This window comes from Acipenser ruthenus, chromosome 15, assembly GCF_902713425.1.
Source record: "Acipenser ruthenus chromosome 15, fAciRut3.2 maternal haplotype, whole genome shotgun sequence".
Classification (NCBI taxonomy): Eukaryota; Metazoa; Chordata; class Actinopteri; order Acipenseriformes; family Acipenseridae; genus Acipenser; species Acipenser ruthenus.
Genome location: NC_081203.1, coordinates 28,434,550 through 28,456,677, shown reverse-complemented (window position 1 = coordinate 28,456,677; position 22,128 = coordinate 28,434,550). Strand labels below are relative to the sequence as shown.

At 37.4% G+C, this 22,128-nt stretch overlaps 2 protein-coding genes across 3 annotated transcripts; both read left to right on the top strand.

The window, feature by feature from the left end:
- The first annotated feature begins 37 nt into the window (after window positions 1-37).
- On the top strand, window positions 38-4,833 carry LOC131696461 (gem-associated protein 2-like). 2 transcript variants are annotated; one of them, XM_058987714.1, is made up of 11 exons: window positions 38-116; window positions 222-389; window positions 958-1,042; window positions 2,022-2,111; window positions 2,371-2,430; window positions 2,527-2,646; window positions 2,873-2,917; window positions 3,208-3,276; window positions 3,741-3,851; window positions 4,182-4,240; window positions 4,551-4,833. In XM_058987714.1, the coding sequence occupies exons 2-11, from the start codon at window positions 271-273 to the stop codon at window positions 4,585-4,587; spliced, it is 795 nt and encodes a 264-aa protein (XP_058843697.1). In that variant the 5' UTR covers window positions 38-116; window positions 222-270; the 3' UTR covers window positions 4,588-4,833. The 2 variants fall into 2 exon arrangements, with proteins under 2 accessions (XP_058843697.1, XP_058843696.1); XM_058987713.1 differs by having other exon boundaries at window positions 47-389.
- Window positions 4,834-6,044: 1,211 nt separating this feature from the next.
- LOC117421910 (pinin) lies at window positions 6,045-13,078 on the top strand. The gene is made up of 9 exons (XM_034036398.3): window positions 6,045-6,260; window positions 7,709-7,780; window positions 8,117-8,185; window positions 9,111-9,186; window positions 9,325-9,419; window positions 9,700-9,775; window positions 9,965-10,120; window positions 10,255-10,393; window positions 10,892-13,078. The coding sequence occupies exons 1-9, from the start codon at window positions 6,091-6,093 to the stop codon at window positions 12,118-12,120; spliced, it is 2,082 nt and encodes a 693-aa protein (XP_033892289.3). The 5' UTR covers window positions 6,045-6,090; the 3' UTR covers window positions 12,121-13,078.
- The last annotated feature ends 9,050 nt before the right edge of the window (window positions 13,079-22,128 follow it).

The following is a 22,128-nucleotide window of genomic DNA, read 5'->3' as shown; positions in this document are numbered from 1 at the left end:
GTGATCTCAGTCATGTACGACGGGGCAATTTCTGGCAACAACACAGTAACCATAGCAGCGGCCGCTTGATGATAACGTCAGAATCAAAATGGCAGCTAGCAGAATGTGAAAACGTAGTAAGCAAAAAAGCCTTTGGAGCCAGAAATAAATTAAACATTCTGTGTTTATTAAGTGAACTTTACAAACGGTACATTTCTTGTAACATTTCTTGTTTACTCCAGCCACCCATACAAAGTGCAAAAGTATATTCGTATTAAAAGCAACGGCACTATGAAATCAGATGTAGAGGAGTTGATGCCCAGGCTCCTGCCTGTAGAAGAATATGACGTTGAAGATTTTGATCCCAGCGTGCCCCCGAGGAACCCCCAAGAATATTTAAGACAGGTTCAGTAAGTCCGGTTTTAGCTTGTTGTGGTTCCACTTAATATAATGTACAAATAGGTTTGCGCCTGTGATGGTGAAAAGCATTAAGATTTAGGCTGTGTTCTAAGTTATAAATTGATCAAGTGCGATCACCAATTCAGCACAGTTCACTGAAGCAAAGAAACTAGAATACGAATATCCGTTCAGGCTTTTAGAACTTTCGATTAAAAATTGAAATGCATTATGGATTATACAATCCCAGGTTGATACAGTAGTAACCTAGACGTTAAATGCCAATTTGTTTAGAGTGAAGGTTTGTAATTCACTTGGTTTGTGTTGATCTTTGTTTCCCTAAATCTGTTGTATTTTGCCCCTATAAATGTTAATGCCCCAGTGGTGGATTTCTATTTATGGATTATGTTTATTATTAGAAGAAGCCATGTTTATTTTTTAGAGTGACATTTATGAAACTACATCAGCACTAGGAAAAAAAAGTGCCACTGATAATTCTATTAAAGATATGGACCTTGATTCTTTGTGTCACAAAAATGTCTGATCTTAATCTTGTAAAATACTGTCCCTTTTCTTTAATAGGCTTGAGGCTTCAATGTGCCCTGATGTTATGGTGGCTCAGATCGACCCAAAGAAGCTTAAAAAGAACCAGACTGTAAACATTTCAGTAAGTATGGACAGGGGTTCATTTGTGCAGGATCACACCGGATCCCATCTGGTGCTGTTTTGTCTGACAGGCGAGAATTATACGGTTTGAAAATGATGAACAGTACACAAAAAAAAACCAAAAAAAACATGGACATTACATGAACAATAATAATAATAATAAAAAAACGCTTTCCTGTTCCAGAAATTGATTGACAAATTGATTGTAACAATAAATGGCCAAACGCCAAAAACGAGTGCTCTTAACAACAACAGTGTAGTCGTTCCTGTTCATCAGATTAGTAGGCCCACCACTGGTTTTGTTCAGAACTGAAGATCATGTTAAAACACGGCTAGGCAAAGGTTGGCATGCAGCTACCAACACCAACAATAGGCACGAAACCAACAAACAGATGAGAACTTGAAGCTACTGTAAATCAAGGTCAGTTCATTAGGTCTAGAAACAAAAATGCTATCTCTCGCCTTAATTTTAAGATCCGGTAACAATTACTTTTTTTTACAAATTAACCATTGAGTATGGACTATGGGAACTTGAATTTCTGAAACTAGCGACACGATCCAAGAATGTTGTTTTTTTAATCATATTTAAATAAACTTTGATTAGAGGAGATTCATTTACTAGTATGAAACTCCAGTTTGAGATGATCAAATCTATGACAAGTATAAAAGAGCTACTGGTCGTTTGTAGACAATACCAATGAGAGCTTAGTTTCAAACTGTGTTTGACTCCACCAAACACACATCTTTTCATGTTGAAGGACAACCTTCATATGGAGAAGAGGACAGGCTTGGACCTTGCCTTGGGTTTAATAGGTTGGTTACATCCATTGCTTTGGTTTAGCGGGTGAAAAGAGGATTGACTTTCATGACATAGACCTGATTGTTAGGTAGGTTGAATGTAGGTTTGTATAACCATTTCAAAATTAAGAGAAACAAAGAACAAAAAAACATTCTGCATATCTTTTTTTTTTTTTTTTAAGCTTTCGGGATGCCAGCCTGCCCCTGAAGGGTTTTCACCCAGTCTCAAGTGGCAGCAACTGCAAGTTGCCAATTTTTCAGATGTTAGACAGGTAAATATAACAAAAAGGATTATGAAGGACTCCTACCGAATAGCTGGATTGGATGTAGGCTTATATTATAATGTTTGTCTTTTAATATGAAATTCCTTGCATGTGAAAAGTATTATTGTATAACAAGATATGCAGTATGACTATTCAAGAAGTGTTAAAGTAAATATTTTCATTTTGTATAACTGCAATTTTAAATGTAAATGTTTTCAATGGGTATCTATGTCAATACCCCCCTAATGTTTACTGTTACACTTTATAGAATGTTAACAAGCACAGAGAACATTGGAAGTTACAGTCTTTGGACAATAATGTAGTGATGGTGAGTACAGAGTTGTTAGAAATCATAAATAACCTACCAAATACTTAACCCACATTTATGTATATCATGAAATTAGTTTTGCTGTCTTTCTTTTAGCCCAATCCGGAAGATGAGGAAGGCTGGCTGAAATTTTGCCTGGGTGAAAAGGTGTACTTTGAAAGGCTGCTTTCACAGGATGATAATGATAATGAGAACCCAGGCATTGATTATGTAAAGGTAAAAAAAAATACCATACAATGCATTTTAAATGAAATGTGTTTTCTGACAGTCTGAGGGCTAAAAACTCTCAAGTGAACTTACACTGAAGGAGGTCTGGTACCCATCTATGCTATATGAATGTTCTTGTACTTTTTAAAAATAGCATTTAAAAATATTACAGCATGTTAAGAAATGAATATGTGTGTGTGCTGGTATGTCCTTTTGAAGACGGTTTGTTTTCCAGATGGGATTCCCGCCTCTGCTTAGCATTGTCAGCAGATTGAGTCAAGTAAGTATCACATTATGATATAGAACTTCTATTTTCGTGCTAAGATTAACAAAGTATGTAATTATCATGGCAAAGCCAACACCCAAATTCTGTTCCCCAACCCCATAAACCTTAATTATAAAAACTGAGATATCTTTTGACATTTTTTTTTAAGTCTTCTATATAAGCTACCAAAAATATGACTATTCCTCTGATGTTTTGCAAAGGAGCGTATGTAGCCAATGCTGACCATAATATTGTTGGTCTGTGAGATGCTTGTGTTTATTGTGTTTTTCTCTTTGCTTTTAAAGGCGTCAGTAACTATTGTTTTGGAGTATTTGATGAACTGGTTAGGAGAGAAAGCCTTTACTTCTGAACTGGTGAGTCTTGAATAATATACAAGATGCTTTGTGGACCGGTTTACTTTATAGAGATGTTACTGTGTGTTGTAGACTAGTGTCACAGCAGGAAATGGAAAGATAGATGAGGATGCAGAATGTGTAAGTGGAAGAACACATTGCTTTGTATTGTGATGCCATTCTGTAATTAATCCTAGTCATAAAGTGAGAGCCAGTATTACGATAACAGCAGGCATTGTACCTGCCTTGTTTGGAAAAAGTCTACAATACCTACCTAGAATAGTTGGTATAGATTATTATATCAGTTTAAAGCTAAATAGCCTAAAAGTATGCAGTGCTGCCTCTCTGTATCATGTTTGTTTAATGGAGAGAAATTATGCTTTTTAATCAGATGTTGATTACAATTTTCTCAAGCCATTAAAACATTGGCCAGTATGAATTTTGCATTCTAATGAAGTTGTTCTTTGATGATTTTGCACCTACAGGGACGATGGTTGTATGCATTGCTGGCTTGCCTTGAAAAACCTTTGCTGCCAGAAGCCCATTCCCTTATCCGACAGTTGGCAAGACGTTGCTCTGAAGTCCGTGCCAGTCTTGTACGTTTATTTTTTCTGGAAATAGTTTAGTATACTACAAATGTTAAGGCCTAAACTCAAGTATGTTTGGGGTTTTGAACTTACTGATTAATTATAATTCATTTCTGAAAACTGATGAATATTACTTAGGAAGGATTCCTCATTTTCTTAATAATGTATTGGAGTGTCCTGCTCTAAAGGCTACTGTTCATAGAACCCATATTGTGTTACAATTAGTACATATTGTCCCATTATTTTTATTACACAAACACAATTCTAGACCAGTGACAAAATTGACAGACTGGCTTATGGTTTTAGTATGGCTAACCTTTTTTTTTTGTTTTATTTTAGGAGAGTAAAGAGGATAAGAGACTATCTGCGCTGAATTTACTGATTTGTCTGGTGGCCAGGTAGATACAGCAGACTTTATTTAATCTATATTTTTACAATAAAAAATTAACGAACCCCTGTTTCAGACAGAGCAATGTGAAAATGAAATGTAAAAAATGTACTAAAACACAGTTATGCCTTTTAAAACAGTTTGATTGTATATGATTTTAAAATCTTTACATGGTTTATACTAGCAGGGTATATATAGGTTGATCAAATCAACCCATAAATGTCCCATTTAGAAATCCTATATTATTTTTTTTATTTTATTTGTTATCACAATTACTAGTCTATTTATGTGTAAGTTAACAGTATCCTTTATTTTTTCAGGTATTTTGAACAGAATGACTTGGCTGATAAGGAGTGATGCATCTGCAGAATTGTGGTTGGGATTTATCAGTACAGTAACCACAATGGGATGTGAAGCTGGGCTACAGAACCCCTAGTGGTAACAAAACTGTAGCCTTATTGCAGTTTGCACAGCAAGGTCACTGATCTTTTTTTTTTTTGTAGAAGTAAATGTCTTCTATGAAAATTGTTTGGGTCTTTCATATATTTTGGGACTGTTGATACATGATATAGATCATGTTAATAAACCATACATATAAAGTGTTGTGTGCTTCAGTTATTTTTTTTCTATTACATTACATTTCTATAAGAATGAGAATGCAGCCAATCGTGGAACCAGTATAAATCTGGAGTCAATGTATTCAGATTTTTTTTTAATATATATATTTACTTTGATATTGTATTTTTCAAAATTAAATTATTTTGTACTAGTCATCCTCAGTTTTCTTGTAATTAATGGAGTTCAGTGCAAATACATCTAGATTACTCTTTCAGTGAGATAACCTGCATAATCTCTATATAACATTTTTTAAAGCATATGTATAAAAAGATAACACAGTTGTCTGTGCAAGGACATGCTACAGTTTTGTGGCTCTGTTGAAATTGTACACTGGTACTTACAAAATCCCTTTAAAAAATGCAACTTTAACAGTATCTTTGTTTAACCTTAGGACAAAGTCCAAATCCATCTGTGCTTTGGAAAGAATAACGTTCCTTATCACATACAAAAGATTTAACTATGTCTTAACTCGGATGATACGTATTCAAGTCTCTTCTAAAGATTACATTGGAATCATAACACATCAAATTGACCAATGGTCCTCAATTCACAGATTATTTTTATAATACGTACAGTGATCATTTCCATCTGACACAGGCACGCATCCACATAAACCATTGTGACCAGTGTGGGGTCAAAGAGTAACTTGGTATAGGTATGACATATCAGGTTCATCTAAACGTATTATTCTTGATGTTACAGGTACTTCTGGAACACTGCCTGAAGTTGATGTAAGAAATACCACATGTGTTCAATGTAGTATTTATCACTGAAGTATCTCTTGCATCCACTGGAGGCAGATTGTTGCATGGGGACATATTAATGGATACATCCCAAGTTGCTCTTTAAATTAATATGCTTCCTAAAGCATATATTTTGGTAAAAGTCAGTTACTAAAAACATAATTGTGTTACCAACATTTTTTTGCAATATAATATAGTCTTTACACTATCTCAAGATTACGCAATATGAAAAAGCGCCCATGTATATGATGTAATAATATACCACCGTGGTTTTTACATTGTAGTTTGTCTAAATACATTAAAGGGTTAAACGTCCCCCCCCCAAAAAAAAAATCACGTCGTTGAAGTTACTACCTCTCAACCAAACTACAATGACGACGACCCGCCCTCTTAGGCGCCACTTAATAGTTCCCCTTCGATTGGCTCTGCGGGAAGCAATTTGTTTTTCTATTGGATTTGCTGCCAGTCAAGCATTGGTTGTACGAGTTACTAAGATGAAATGACCCGGAGGTGCTTTGCGGCGGAGAAGGCAGGCAGTGTTGAGACGAGAGATAAGATGGCGGTAGCTGTGAGGTCTTTTCAGGAGCAGCTTGAAAAAGCAAAAGAAGGATTAAAAAATGTAGACGAAAATATTCGCAAATTGATTGGCAGGGACCCGAACGAACTTAGGTATGTGAACGTTTAAAAATAAAAACAAACAAAAAAAGACAATGGCGAGAAAAATCCGAACCCATGCTCTTTTTGGAGCTAGGCGTGTTCGTGAGGCGCCTGTTCTGATGTGATTTTATTGTATAACCTGCAGGATATATTAAATGCCAATGTTGTGTATTAATTGGATGATGCAAATGTCAATAATAATAATTACGACTGTTTTGAAGTGGTTTAAAGCAATATCTGTCGCTTGCTATACGTTTTTATAAATGTGAAGATGCAGACGAAATCAAAAACAAAACAATTTCTGAATGGCCCAAACATCGATTACTACGTATAGTACTAGTTTATAACTTTTCTAACTTGTGTAATCCGAATACATATATTATAGTAGGTCAGTGTCTTCTGAACTGTGATATCATACTAAACGTTAACTAGTGTTAGTTAATTTTGGTCGTTTATAACAATATATAGGCCTCTTTTTTTATAACCAGATATACTCAGTAACTAAGTACAGTTGACCACATTTTTGGCTATTTTGAATGAATCTCAGTCAATTTTCCACCATCAGTTACTATTTACAAGTGCTTGTATCAGAAATATCCTTTGTTCGACATTTTATATAGACCTGAAACGAAACTGATAGTGTATTGTAATTTAGTATTTTTGCTGGCGTTAAGCACCTTTTGTGACAACATTTTTGTGTTTTCATTATCACAGTAATGTCCTAAGCACACCATTTTCTGTAAACGTGAAGATGAATCGATCTGTTGCCATAACATTAATTGATCAGGAAAGATAGTTACTGAGAACGTAGGTTTTAGCCTTCATTTATGAGTGGGCGTCTGTCTACCAGTCTGGAAATAAAAGTATTCATTGACGCCACAAGGGACACGCATTGAAGTGGTTTTCTTGAACATTAAAGCAGTTCCATTTTTAAATGCCGCATAAACCATTCAAACTCTTAACTGTTCGCAGCAGATTCGCACTGAGGTGCATGTGCGAATTTCTTTTAGATCTCGTGATGGTCATTTAATTGTATGAGCAGACATACTATAAATCAGTTATAACAAACTTTAATTCTGATAATGGGGTATACCAAAGCATTGCCGTTTGATCCATTGCAGGTTTTGCTATGAGTTTAATAAGACACACCTGAGCTTGTTACCTGTACACTGTGGCCTAATCAAGCATGTAGTGAAACCTGGAATGGGTAAAACTGCAATGGAATAGGAGTGTTATTGCTACCCCTGGAGTGAATATTGAACTTTTATTGACTTGGACAATCTAAGGAAACCTCTGTTTTGGCTGCAGTGTTTATATTTGTGTTTCATTAATCTAATGTTGCAGCAAGTTAAAGTGACTTCTTAATAAAAATGTTTTTTTTTTTTTACTACATTGGTTCCATTTCTATCCTCAATATCTTGTTCTTCTCAAGGCAAGATTGTAATAAGTTTGTTTTTCAGGCCAGGCCAAGCAAGAAGGCTAACCATCCCAGGCCCAGGAGGAGGTAGGGGGCGAGGAATTAATTTACTGAGGTATGAAAAGTGGAGATTGATAACTTTCTATTCTTATCCTTTTACATTATGCTTGGTTTTAGGTGATATGAGAAAGTTCATCTTATGTTAAAAGGCTAAGGCTGAGTAATCTCTTTTTTTTCTTCTGTTTTTTTCTTCTCTTATTTACCCATTATGACTTTGCCTTGTTTAAGGTGTCTGATAACCGACACCTTAACAAATACAATGGTTTAAGATATTTAAGCGAAAAACCTAGATAACAATAGGAAAAGTAATACATCAATGTATAGCACTTAAAGATGGACTTGACAGAATTTGGTCAGCTTCAGAAATATATACGTGTGTTTCATTTTTTAGGCGTGGACTCTCGGACAGCGGAGGAGGACCCCCAGCTAAACATAGGGATATTGACGGGGCACTCTTGAGGTATGTTCATCAGGGTTCACGTGTGGAAGCCTACAGGTCACGCAGAGCTAAAGTACAGCTCTCAATATTGGAGAGTCATTCACCCAAATTGTTGGAACCAGTGCATGTTTGGAAATCATGAAACTCTATCTGTGGTGTTAATCAGAAATTCGAAATGGAACCAGAACAATAGATGAGAGGGTTTTTTTTTTTTGTTCACTTTCAGCCCATTCTCTCTGTCTCTTTCCATTGTTTTCGAACATACAATAATTTGAAAAAAGCACTCTTCCCGTGGTACACCTCAGTGGTCAATGACAAAGCATTATATCCCAGCCAGCTAATGAAATTCAACATTATTTAGCTTGTTTTTCGGGGCAGCCAGCAAATCAAATAGCACTACATTTTTTAAATTTTTTTTAAATAGTTAAAAACACCACAAAGTTAAAAGGTGGAACAGGTTGTTGAAAAAAGCAAGTGGCATATTTGATGGAGCCATGATCTTGATTAGCTGCATAGTTTATTTCAAACAAACTTTGCATTACGTTATTACATTGAATGTAAGGACGCTAACCCACATAGTGTTGGGAAATGTTGCTGTTTTTAATTGCTTAAAAAAAAAATTGTAAATTCTAACTGAGGCAAAGAAGTTGCAACGGAGAAAAACAAAGCAGACTGCTGTCATTTTCTTTTAAGGATGCAACATTAGGCATTGTTACTATAGACAGGAAGTAAGTGCATTTCTTGATACAGATGGATAACTTAACTCACCACTCAAAGGGAAAACGGTGTGACATTTGCAGTTAACTGTTTCATGCTGTTTTTGTTTAATTCGAGAATGAAGACCTGTGAACACCAATACAATAGCCTATTTGTTTAGAAAAAAAACTTCAGTATCAGTTTACCTAAAGCTAAGCATGTTAAGGCCCTTTATGTTCCTGTTTTCCAGGCTGGCTGGAGATCGACGGGCAAGGAGAGATTCACGCCATGAAAGCGACGCAGAGGACGATGAAGATGATAAAAAGGTAAAAACTTCATAAAAACCTTTTTTTTTCATGTCTGCAGAAATTGACAAGAATTAGCAGTGGTGTTGGGGGTGACGTAGTGATTTATCTAATGCCTCGGTTTAAATTTCTTTATTTTTTATTATTTTTAAAATTCAGCCAGCGTTGCAGTCTTCAGTTGTTGCTACCTCCAAAGAACGAACACGTCGAGACCTTATTCAAGACCAAAATACGGATGAGAAAGGCAAACAAAGGTAGGAGTTATTTGTGCCTGGCAAATTAAGTGATGGTAGATTAGAGCTTTCTAATGTTAAAAGTAGATCTGGTTAATTCATGGTGCTGTCCTGTCTTCTGTTGTGTGCAATAGATGAGTTGGAATGGAAAACAAACATTACAAAGTTGAAATGTATGATTGAGTAAAATATGTTGGATTCAAGATTCTCACAGGATGACGTTTTTATGTGGTAGTGGTGCTTGCATTACAATGTAGTTCATTAGCATCCTAAGGGGCTTGTCTTTTTCTTTCCTCTCAAGGAATCGACGTATGTTTGGCCTGTTGATGGGTACTCTTCAGAAGTTCAAACAAGAATCTACAGTGGCGACAGAAAGGGTAATGCTCCAATTCAAGGCATCTAAGACATCCATTTTAACCATTTATTCACAATGAATTAACTTAACACAAGTCTCAGCAACCACAATTCAGTAGAATAGAGGAAGCTGTGTTTAGGATACTGAATTTTTAATCTATAGCAGACCAGTGATTTTAGCTTTTTACAAATGTTGACCTCTTTCCATTTAGCAAAAAAGGCGTCACGAGATAGAACACAAGCTAGAAATCCAAGCAGAAGCGGAACGCAAAAAGGTTGAAAATGAACGACGAGAACTCTTTGAAGAACGTCGTGCCAAACAATCAGAGCTGAGACTTTTGGAACAAAAAGTGGAACTGGCTCAGTTGGTAAGATATGTTTCAGTGTGTTGGGCAGGGGGAGGGGACAGGAGAGATGGGGCTTGGTTTTAAGCATTAATGGAATGCTAAATTACAGCACACCTTGTTTAAAGTGGAACTGTTTTTAAACTTTATTTTCACAGCAAGAAGAATGGAATGAGCACAACTCTAAAATAATAAAATATATAAGAACAAAGACAAAGCCTCCAATCTTCTATATGCCTGGCAAAATGTGTTCAGCCACTCGTAAGCTCTTTGAGGAGTCTCAGAAAAAAATGAATGGTAAGTAACTCTACTGGTTGTTTTAAACTAAAACTTTAGTATCGTATAATATATGCAGCACAAACAAATTATGCTGGCTTGGAACATGCTATATCTATATATATATAATATATAATCTCTCTCGCTCTCTCTCTCTCGCTCTCTCTCTCTATACATATATATATACAATCTCTATCTCTATCTATATCTATCTATCTTGTGCATTGTAGACCAATTATCAAAGAGCAAAAATAACACTTGCACTGGACAATTGAATAAAGTAGTAATGGTGTTTTAAATGTAATTTATTTAATTTAAAATAACGTGCAGTGCAGAAACTCTTAAGCTTTCTTTGAAATATGTATACCTGTATGTTTCAGTGAAGATCATTGTGGTAAACTGAATATATGATGTGTAGCTTCATCACAACAAAATATTTTGTGCCATCTGTCTTCTCTGTGATGCCGTGGGAAGAATGATAGCTATTCTACAAGGTGATTGTTTTTTATCTTGTTACAGCCATATTTGAGGAAAGGCGTGAAGAGTTTGCAGAACATCTCAACAAAATGGTGGCCCGTCCCAGACGCCAGTCAGTGAAGGAGAAACAGGAGGAATTACACAATGAAGATCTGCAGAATGAAGAGCAAGAGGAGGGTAAGCCGCCTCGGCAGGAGGCCGAGATGGAGGAGACAGGTAACCAGAAACATGATGTAGAGATGGAGGAAGCAGGAGAGGGTGAGGTGAGCATAGTTCATAGTGATTTGGAGCCAGAGCAGGAAGAGGTTACAAAACTGGAGGAGGAGCAGGGGCAGCCAATGGAGCTTAGAGGAGAAGAGGAGGAGGAGGTTGCTGATGCTAGGGAAGAAAGGCAGCCAGTGAGTCAGCCGGAGAGCATTTCAGAGGCTAAGGAGGATGAAAGGGTTCAGCAGGGAGAGAGTGATCAGGAGATGGAGTTTAAAGAGAGCCCAGAGGTAGCGGAAATAGAGGTTAGCCAGGATAAAAAGGAAGAGGAGGAAGTAGTTAAGAATGAGGCAGAGCAGAAACAGGAGTCCTTAATGGAACCTGAAAGGGAGAATGGCCTTGAAGCTGAATCCCCTGTTGAACAGGAGCCAGTGCCTGATCCTGAGCCAGTTCTAGAAATGGTAGCAGCGAAGGAGCCTGGAAGCCAGTCTCCCACAGAGGAAATTGGTTTTGTGGCTCCTGGACCAGAGGACAGGCAGCAGCTGCAGCAACAGTTGCAGCAGGCGACAGAAAAGCAGCCTAAGGCAGTGTCAGCAGTTCGCAGCAAAAACAGGACTAGGAGCCAGAGCAGGGGGAGGGTGGGTGAGAAGAAGAAAAGCAGGAGCAGCAGTAGCTCCTCCTCCAGCAGCACCTCGAGCTCCAGCAGCAGTGGCAGCAGCTCTAGCAGTAGCGGCAGCAGCCAGAGCAGCTCCAGCAGTAGTAGCAGCAGCACCAGCAGTAGCAGCAGTAGCCGCAGCCGGAGCCGGGCAAGGGGACACAACCGGGACAGAAAGCGCAGGCAAAGGAGTACAGAGAAGGACAGGGAAAGGGAGAGGAAAAGAGGCAGTTCAGGAGTGGACAGGAACCACAAGTCCTCCAAAAACAGCAGCCGGGATGTGAAGGGGTCCAAAGAGAAGAGCTCCAGGTCAGACGGGAAGAGGTCAGTGACAGAGGGCAGTCGATCGGATAAAAAGCCATCACGCAGCGAGAGAGATCGCAAACCAGACAAAAAGGACAAACGGCGCTAAATGGGCTGATCTGGCTTTTCATGTATATTTAAAAAAAAAAAAAAAAAGTCCTCCTCTGCAGCCGAAGAGGATTTGTTGTAGTTGGACGCCGAGGAGCAACAGTTCCTTTGTAAGGAATGGATCATTTAAGTCCTAATTGTGTATCGACTTTCTAGCACCTGCTGTGGGACTTTTTTTAAGTTTAAAAGAGAAAATAAAAATTGAAATTGAAAAAACTCCAGAAGGTACTTGGTACTTTTTAGTAGTTTTCATATGGTTTCTCAGACTGATACAATGCAATTTTAATTCTATACAAAAGATTGATCCATACCCTTTTCAGCAATTTGGTAAGATGTATAAATTTGAAATGAATATCGCTTGTGCATTTTAATAAAGTTGATAAATGTAATTCTGATTAAGTGCTGTCCCTCTGGGTTTTGAATATTGATATTTGGTCCATTTTTTTTGTAATTTACACCTTTTTTTTTTTTTTTTTTTTATCATTGTTGCATGTTAAATGATCATCGAAGACTTGGTGCTAGTTGTGCATGTTTCCTTGCACCTTTCAAGTCTGCTGGTCTACATTTTTTTATTTATTTTTTTTGACTAGCAAATTGTATGCTGAAGAGTCCTGGAGTCTAGAACTCTGCTCACTTGTCTTTGGTGGTACAGTGGTGTTGAACCCACATGTCCTGGTATAACTTTTTTTGCCTTCCTACTTCAATGCTTTTGTTGCCCCTCTCCTCCCTCCCCCAGTGGGATATTTCCTCATTTTTTTTTTTTTCTTCCAATTTTGCTTTGCACCCATGAGGGACAAAGTGACCCCTGAGAACATTTGATTGGTTTTTAGTTTCTTTTGTGGACCTGCTTTGAAATGCTGTTCAAAAATGTTAATGCCATGTATAATTTTGTACAAATTGGACATCTTCAAAAATAAAGAGCATTTGTGTTGGTACTATACCTGCGATCCTATTTATAATCCTGCTGTGTCTCTCACATACGTTATATACACAATATCTGGTGACTTATTTATAATCCTGCTATGACTGTCACACACACACACAAGTTATATATACGATTGTCAATTGATGGGTAATGTAAAATGAGTGAAAGTTGATAGAGGGCTTTTAAAGTGTAATGTGGGGTTTATTGAAGGCTGAATTCTTCACGGAAGATGTCTGGATTTAAATTGATTTTGCTGTTTGTACTAACTTGGCCGTGGCTGAAATATATATTGCATACTCTTTTTCATTTCGGTGCATGTCAAAGCAGGATGTCGCCAGGGTTTTTCCAGTTCTGCCAAGTGGCATCTGCTACGGTCCTGATTTTTAAAAAAGAAATAAAAGAATGGTCGCACTGTAACCGGTCATTCTTGAGCCAAATACATTCTGTTTTATCTTACAAAAATCATGTTAATATTTGTTAGCTTTAGGTTACATCGCACCATAGAGTGATCGTAAGAAGCATTGTGTCTGAACCTCCCTGTATACCCAAGTGCAGTAAAGCGGCACTTCTGTATTCTGCAGTCAGAACTGCAAATCAGCTGTAGAATGAAATACAATCTTTGTTTTCATATGCTATGGTGCTTTGCTGACAACACCTCCACCTATTTGGTCATGAAACAGTTAGGCTGACTCACAAAAGACCTGGAATTACAAATGTTATCACTGGTACACATTTCTGTATAAAAGCACTAATTTAAGAATGGTATTGAAAACATTGTGTTTATAGAGTGAGGGAAGGTAAGGTCTCCTATCATAGTTTGAAGGGTTCTTGACAAACAGGCCTCCTGTGATACCTACAGGGGGAGAATACTACCTGAAGGTTTCTTTGGCGATTCATATGACAAATGAGCTAATTTTGATCAAAGTACCACTTTGTGTGAACAGAACGTCTTATTGTTTAAAGTGTGGTTTTGAAAATACAGTAACATGTAGGCCAAAGCAAGGCCTGTTATAATTTAGGGGTGTAACTGTGGCCTAGTGCATAAAGGAGTACTGCTTCTTAATTAATGGGACTCAACTTTGAATCATTTCAAAGCTGGTCTCTGCCTAAATCAAATAACTTTTAGGTCTTACTTAAATTTAGACCAGTGCTATACAGGTGGCTGTGTGTGTAATTATAATTTTTTTGTTTTTTGTGAAAAATCATAATCACAATGGTGTGTCTCTTGTACGTGTGTTACCTTAGGGCAGTGTTACTCAACTCTGGCCCTCGAGATCCCTCCAGTTCAGGTTTTTAGTTGGAGCAGGTTCTAATGTAGTTAATTGGTTAGAATACAGACCAGGAATGGAACAGATCTTGAGGGCCAGAGTTGAGTACCACTGCTCTAGGGTTAAGGGTTAAGGGTTAAGGGTTAAGGGTTAAGGGGGGGGGGGGGGTGTAGTCATAAAAAAACATTGGGATTGTTATTCATTCTCTTGAGGGGGATTAACTTGAGTGATAGAAAATGCCTTGAGTGATAGAAAATGCCTTCAGTGTAAACTTCTTGGATATAATTATATTCTACCTAGGGGAGGCAATCTAACTTTTGGAGATGGCAAACAGAAAGTACTGCATACATGAATAACAATTAGAAACATTTGCATATTGATTTGTTATCTCTCTCTGCACCTGTGAAAAAAAAGAATTGGTCCTCTGAGCTCGTGCTGGAATCATTAAAACCCAAGACACAGCAGTAGGGTCCAAATTCAAAGTTATCACTGTGAATTGAAAGAAATGACCAATACATATATTCAGAAGAAATTGATTTACTGATATGAGATCATATGCTGAAGCACATGACCAAACAGATTTCTGTTCCTATTTTTGTGCTGTATGTTAATTATGACACCCTGTAGATCTGAGAATTGCATATTTGAAAAGCATAGCAACACATTTTATATTTATTTTATAAATACCTAAACTGAATATTGTATGCATAGTGCAGCAGTTTAATATACTAATAATGTATTGAACAGTGGAAAATACCTGTCAATATATGATCATTTTATTTCTAGCCCCACTCCATAAAAAAATAAAAAAAGATTCACAGACCAGTCATGACTAAATCCAGCCAGAACAATGGGCTCTGTTCACAAAACTGTAACCCTCTAAAACTGTTGAATGAAGGTTCATTCACTCTTTATCATCCAATCTTTTTAATTGTCTTCTGTATTTGACTGCCTCAAAAAAAAAAAAAATTACATAGATTTAATCCAGTGTTTGCTACAGAAGAGATGACATCATTTACAATGTCATTTTCCTATTCTAAGGATTAGATGTTACAAGTCTGTGTGGGTGATATTTTCTTTCTAATGGAAAACATCTTAATCAAAACTGTTTTTGGAAAGGTATTTTGTTGGGGGGGGGGAAAAACAAAACAAAAAAACCCAAACAAAAACATAAAACTTGACATTAAAGCCAAAACTGAAAAATGAACTACAACTATGCTGATTTATTTGGAGATTTGAATCCCTGCTTGTTTCTGTCATTATCATAATATTTTCATTAAGGAGGCATCAACATGATTGATTAAATATGCAAGTCACTTATTTACTTACTAACCTAATAATTAATTAGCAAGTCATCATTTTAATCCCTGGGTAATACCTTTTGACAGATCTGAATTGTTTTGGGAAGTAAGCGCTCATTGGGGCGGCAAGCGATCACAAAATGCAGTAATACATGATTAACAAATGTAATTAACTACAGACAAATGAAATAATATTCATTACCGCTTAATAAATCATTTTTACATATATAGCAGTTAATGATTCATTTAGAGCCTTTAATGTGTGCATAAAATTATTTGAGAAGTACACACATCATTCTTAATTAACTGGTGAAACCTGTGCTACATTATCAAAGGTTATTAATTTATGTATTTTCTAGAGAAACTAAGAGGTTGATTTGATACCCCACAGAGATAAACCACAGCATTGCAACTCAAAGCAGGTTTGCCACAACTGTTGAATGCAGTTGGTAATCCCAGGGTAACCAGGTTCTTGAAACCAAGAATGTGATTCCCCAGTGCTGTTAAATTCTCTAAAAACTATCGAGCTGACTTATTCCCACAGTGTATTGGTTCCTTCATTAGTGTGACATTTTTTTGTCTGAATTACAAATTTTCATCTAGGATATTAGCATCAGTAGGGTCTGCTATTATTTGGTTGCTGTGAGTGAAGAAAGAAAATAAAAACATAGAGCAAAAATACAGTTCCATTACTGTTTTACTATATAATAAAATATTTCTTTATTTCATGAAATCTGCCCTTGATCCAGGATACTTTGTCCAATGTATAGCCTATATCAATGAGCAGTGAATTTAAAGTAGGTTACACTACACACCAAAGTGAAATGCTTTCAAAGGCTTGTTTAGTAAGTAATCTACCATTTCTTCCACTAGATGTCAGCAGCAACCCAATGATATGATATAGCTACTGCAAACAAGTTGCCAGACAGCCTTTTCATCCACAGAGTTCTTGAAAAATAACAAGTTTACTGCACTGTGTTTACTTTTCTTTCTACACAGCTGAAGAAGGGCTTTTGAACGAAACATCCTGAAATATATTTTTTAATCATTTAAACCATTTGTGTACATCCAAAAAAACCTCAAAAAACGTTTATTTGTTTTTCTCATTTTTTTTTAAATTTCAGCATATATATACCCTGCCAATATTTGTAATAAAAGCAATCAGCAAAATAGATACATTGATTTCCTTTATTCCTTCCACATTGCGGTGTAGCCTGACTGTTACTGTGTGAAACTATAGATAAATACATAAATACTCATTATACTGTCGACCATGTAAGGAGCAGCATGACTCGGTGTCAGATCTGCTAGAATTGAACTTGGTAGTTTTATGGGAAGAGATGAAGGCCATTCCATTAACACATTCAGAAAACTGATCAGTCAGCTGTTCTGGGCTCATTAGTAGCTTGTTTCTTTGATGACTGCATGATAAAACAGTTCTATTGATCCCAGGAAATGTGCAGGATACACAAGCCTGCTTAATGATACCAGGGAGAGCTGTTCAAAAGAAACTGAAAAGAGTGCTGTTTTTGTTTTGAAAGAGCACATGAAAAGAATATTTCCATCTAACTGTGGAGAGAGAGAGAGACGTGCTAGATAATGCATTCTGACTCGAGAGAGGCTTTCTGAGACAGCAAGGAAAAGATGACGTCTCGGGCTGCTTACTGGCCTTTAACTAAACCAGCAGGAGCTGTAGTATAAGAATGCCTAAGAAGCCCAGTGGGTCACCCTTCATCTCGGATCGGGTTCAAATCCAGCCAGAGCACTAACAAGTGGATCAGATTCAGGTCGTTTCTAACAAGCTAGTGGTCCTTCACAGCTGGAAGTAAAATATAGGCTGTGGCTGTGTTTAGGACTATTGCTGAGTGAGAAATGATTGCTACTGCAGGAGCAGTTCCTTGTCCTGTCACTTCTTTTGCTTGGATATTCTGTAGTGCTTGAAAAAGAGGTTCATATCCTTTTTCACCCACTGTTACAGTATACTGTAAAAAATAAAATTGATTCAATAGTACCCTGAGGTGGTAAGAGAATATGCACTACCCAGGGCTGTCCAACAAATGGCTCCCAAATATGAATCTTTTGATTTAGATGTGGGGTATCCTGTTCAAGTTTCTAAATGAGTTTCAAAAGACAAGGGCAATTGATAGTCTTAGGGAGGAGCAAGTAATGTCAGAAAAAAAGATGTGATGAAGCCTGGCACATGACACCTCTAGCATTGGGTAGTCCAACACTGAGCATGTTTCCACTGGGAATTTGATTGGTTTTGTTAAATGTTTAGCTGTTTTCTCAGGTCAGGTATTCTCGGAGGCAGGAAGAGTCATGTAAAATCTGGGAAGTAGAAATGCCAGGGAGACAATATCAAAAATGATGCAGAAACTGTCCAGAATGTTTGTAGGAGTTACAACAATACATATATATTTAATAAGAAACCAACTGCTTGTGTGTTTTTCTTTGTATTTCACATTGAACCGAATACTGTTTCCTTGTATAAATGTATGCTTGTGCTGAGGAAGTCACAGACCTCTTCCTGTTACAGAGATGTTAACCCTCAAGCCAGCAGGCTAAACCTAATGAAATGAAACCCCTGTCACATAGATCTTAGTTAACAGATAACATCAGGGGTTTTTTTTATGCCGCATACGACAGGTTACAAATAAATATTGCCAAGACTTCACAGCAGCTTCCTGGCTCATTGCCTCGTGTAGTTTAGATATAATCAGAAAACATCCAGGTGCATGACATTACGGCTCTCTGCTTTACAAGCTTTGCAATTGGCAGCCATTCCTCGTCCTGCATAAGGAGAAGATATGGTTATTACAGTTACAGGAGAGAGTGCCAGGCAGCTGTGCTGTAGCCTTTTACAGGATCCCCTACTAAATGTTGTATTGTCAAAAGATTAATGAGATATAACCTCAACAATGCTGTATTACCAGTACTTTCCCTGTATAGTCTTGCTAGTATCAGTTCACTGCCAGCAGTTTTTTTTCTACTAATGGTAGTTACATTCTCACAGCAGAGAATGTATTTCTACACACACCACCTCATTTTGTTCTTTCTTAGCATGCAACAAATGGGTTTCATGATCATATCCGATATTACATGGTGACTGTTGTTTGTATTTCATTGTTTTTTGGTTTGACAGTAAGTGAGTGGAAATATAAACATTCAAAAGAGACATGTTTCCATTTTAAGGTAGAATGCTATCAGAATTTAACAACTGACCACATGTGTACATTGTCTTGTAAATGCTTTCCTTACTGAGAATTTCAGCAACTGCTGGTGAGCAAATATTCATTGGACTCTTACTGGGTTCCCAGCAGATATATAAAACCCCAGACATGGTTCACATCAAATTGATAAATAAAGGAGTATTGACAACAAACAGTTGACATTCAAAATGTACAGTAAATTGATTTTTAATGGATCTGCTTTGTGTTTTTGTATTGGACAAGTTTAACCAGAACTAAATCTCGTGTTTGATTTTATTACAGATTTACAGTATATGTTCAACAGAGATAGCACTTACATATATTTCATATGCACCAGTGATTGAGCTACTGGATATTATTTAAAACTTAAGTGATGAGGCAATGTTGGGCACTTCCTGACATCATTCTTCTTCAATCAAACAAGAGCTAAATGAGCAACAGAGCATTTTAAAATCTAACTGCAAGCACACTGCGCTAAACTACAGCCACCTCTAGAGGGCACTGGTGTTCTATATAACCAATGCTTTGGGCAGTGTGACTGCACCACTACCCCATAATGTTGCTTTCAGCACTATCTAAAAGAAGCCTCGGGCATGGTTGCTGAGGAAGACTGGGAAGCTTATTAACTATCCTATTTAAATGCAATATGAGTATACCTTTCCTAACAGTGAATTGCATAATTAATTCATATTCACAGACTGACATTTTGCCAGGGTTCAAAACACAGTGATAATGCAAAACTATGTGCCTACAAGGCTTTTTTTCATGACAGATAAATAAAATGTGAGTGGGCAGCAGTGGATTGCTGATACAATATAACATTTCCTCTCTAAAGAGTTCAGCGGACATCTGACCAGATATCTGTTTTCTGATGCACCCACACCCCCTCAACCAGGCTCCACAACTGGAGAGCGCTGTTGGGGGTCATGTTGTTCTGAGTTTGGCATTCTGGAGTCCCCTAATTAAGCTAGGCTCCACTGGATATCAGGCAAGTATTGATTGATTACACTATGTAACACAATTTTTGTTCCTGGGTAGTAAGTGTTATTTCCTAATTGCTTATGCCTCAAAAGTATAGATAATGGCTATTATTCCCCACAAACTTTGCTTTTGTGACCAGGACAGTGATATTTTGAAATTTACCTATTTCCAATGAGAAAACGGGCGAATTTGTGTCTTTTCGTTCACATAAAGTCAGAAAAAAACAACATATGAATCCAAATGAACATGTATTTATACTAAAGTAATACAAAAATGACTACAAAAGATTTAGAAGTGAGTAGTTTTTCGAGATTTACGATTATACTGTAAATCACTTTCACGAATCAGCCCCCAAATGTAGTCTCCCATCATGTTCTCGTTATACTGTCCTTGGTAGCGGCGTTCAAAGTCCAGTATATCCTGGTGGAAGCGCTCGCCTTGCTCCTCCGAGTACGCTCCCATGTTCTGTTGCGCCGTAGTTCTTCACCAGAGTCTCAACCAGCTCCACATAGTTTTCGGCCTTGTGATTGCCCAGGAAGGCCCGAACCACTGCGACAAAGCTGTTCCAAGCCGCTTTCTCCTTACTAGTGAGCTTCTTGGGGAATTCATTGCACTCCAGGATCTTCTTTATCTGTGGTCCGACGAAGACACCGGCTTTGACCTTTGCCTCAGACAGCTTAGGGAAGAAGTCTTGAAGGTACTTGAAGGCTGCCGACTCCTTATCTAGAGCTCTGACAAATTGTTTCATAAGGCCCAATTTGATGTGCAGTGGTGGCATCAGCACCTTCCAGTGGCTCCCACTTGACATTATTCCCTCCCACAGAGAACTCGGTCCGCTGTGGCCAGTCCCGCCTGTGGTAGTGCGCCTTGGTGTCCCTGCTGTCCCAAAGGCCATTTCCTTGATGCTCATCTTGATAAATTCAAGGAGAACATGGGAGTGTACTCGGAGGAGCAAGGCGAGCGCTTCCACCAGGATATACTGGACTTTGAACGCCGCTACCAAGGACAGTATAACGAGAACATGATGGGAGACTACATTTGGGGGCTGATTCGTGAAAGTGATTTACAGTATGATCGTAAATCTCGAAAAACTACTCACTTCTAAATCTTTTGTAGTCATTTTTGTATTACTTTAGTATAAATACATGTTAATTTGGATTCATATGTTGTTTTTTTCTGACTATGTGAACGAAAAGACACAAATTCGCCCGTTTTCTCATTGGAAATAGGTAAATTTCAAAATATCACTGTCCTGGTCACAAAAGCAAAGTTTGTGGGGAATAATAGCCATTTTCTATACTTTTGAGGCATAAGCAATTAGGAAATAACACTTACTACCCAGGAACAAAAAAAAAAAAAAAATGTGTTACACGGTGTTAATTATTATTCAACTACAAAGCTGTTCATGGCCTTGGGCCTTCTTATCTGTAAGAGCTGATATCAGTCTACACCCCTGGTTGCTCCCTGTGTGTGGTCTGCGGAGGCTGCTTTTAGCTACTATGAATAAGATTATAGGACTTCCTTCAAAAAGACATACATGATGCAGCAGGTTAAACAGCATCTCAAAACACATGTGCTTAGCTGACAAACATGACTAATGCACTCCATCAGTGTTTTACAGTCTTGAGATGCCTGCATTGAAAGGTGCTATAAAATGTACAATGTACTGCTGTGTATCGTAAAGTAACCTTACCAATTCTTCAATTATGGATGCCACATGCCACATTTCTTGCTGCACAATGAAACCAGTGTGTAAAATTCCATCTCATCTCATTCCAATCCTGAATCTACAATCAAATCTGGAACCGGACTAGCTTGGATCCGCCCCTGAAATGTGTTGCAATAATTGTGATGTTTCTGTATCTTGAATAACCTAAGAATGTAATCAAATGTAATCATGTTTTGAATATTATCATCAGTTAAGAATCATCTTTCATTAATAACTAAACTGTGTAATTCGAATATTATATCAAAGTAGAATTGCCTGATTTATTATAATAAATAATAAAGCAACAGGATGGGAGTACACCTCTAACCTCTAACCACTGTAATCACCCACTGCTATATACAGCAATCCCTAACATGCTTACTCTGTAGTGACTCTTTTCTGTTTTGAGATGAAACAAACACACTACTTGTTATATGCAGGTAACAACAAAAGCACTAATTCATTTGTTGTTCATTCACTGAAAACTAGTATTGAGTATAATTTGGTTTTTAGACACAAGGGCATAGATGAATAGGCTGCTTGTGATTTTTAAGGTCAATATTCCTCATTAGCCAAATTTAAGTATGCTATGTTTTCAGAAGACAGGATTGCAAAGC

Excerpts from the sequence above, each read along its gene's own strand:
- LOC131696461 (XM_058987714.1), top strand. The coding sequence starts at position 271 with ATGAAATCAGATGTAGAGGAGTTGATGCCCAGGCTCCTGCCTGTAGAA. Across the intron at positions 2,112-2,370 it reads ATTTTTCAGATGTTAGACAG|AATGTTAACAAGCACAGAGA; the intron begins GTAAATATAACA and ends TACACTTTATAG. Across the intron at positions 4,241-4,550 it reads CTGATTTGTCTGGTGGCCAG|GTATTTTGAACAGAATGACT; the intron begins GTAGATACAGCA and ends TTATTTTTTCAG.
- LOC117421910 (XM_034036398.3), top strand. The coding sequence starts at position 6,091 with ATGACCCGGAGGTGCTTTGCGGCGGAGAAGGCAGGCAGTGTTGAGACG. Across the intron at positions 6,261-7,708 it reads AGGGACCCGAACGAACTTAG|GCCAGGCCAAGCAAGAAGGC; the intron begins GTATGTGAACGT and ends TTTGTTTTTCAG. Across the intron at positions 9,420-9,699 it reads GATGAGAAAGGCAAACAAAG|GAATCGACGTATGTTTGGCC; the intron begins GTAGGAGTTATT and ends TTTCCTCTCAAG.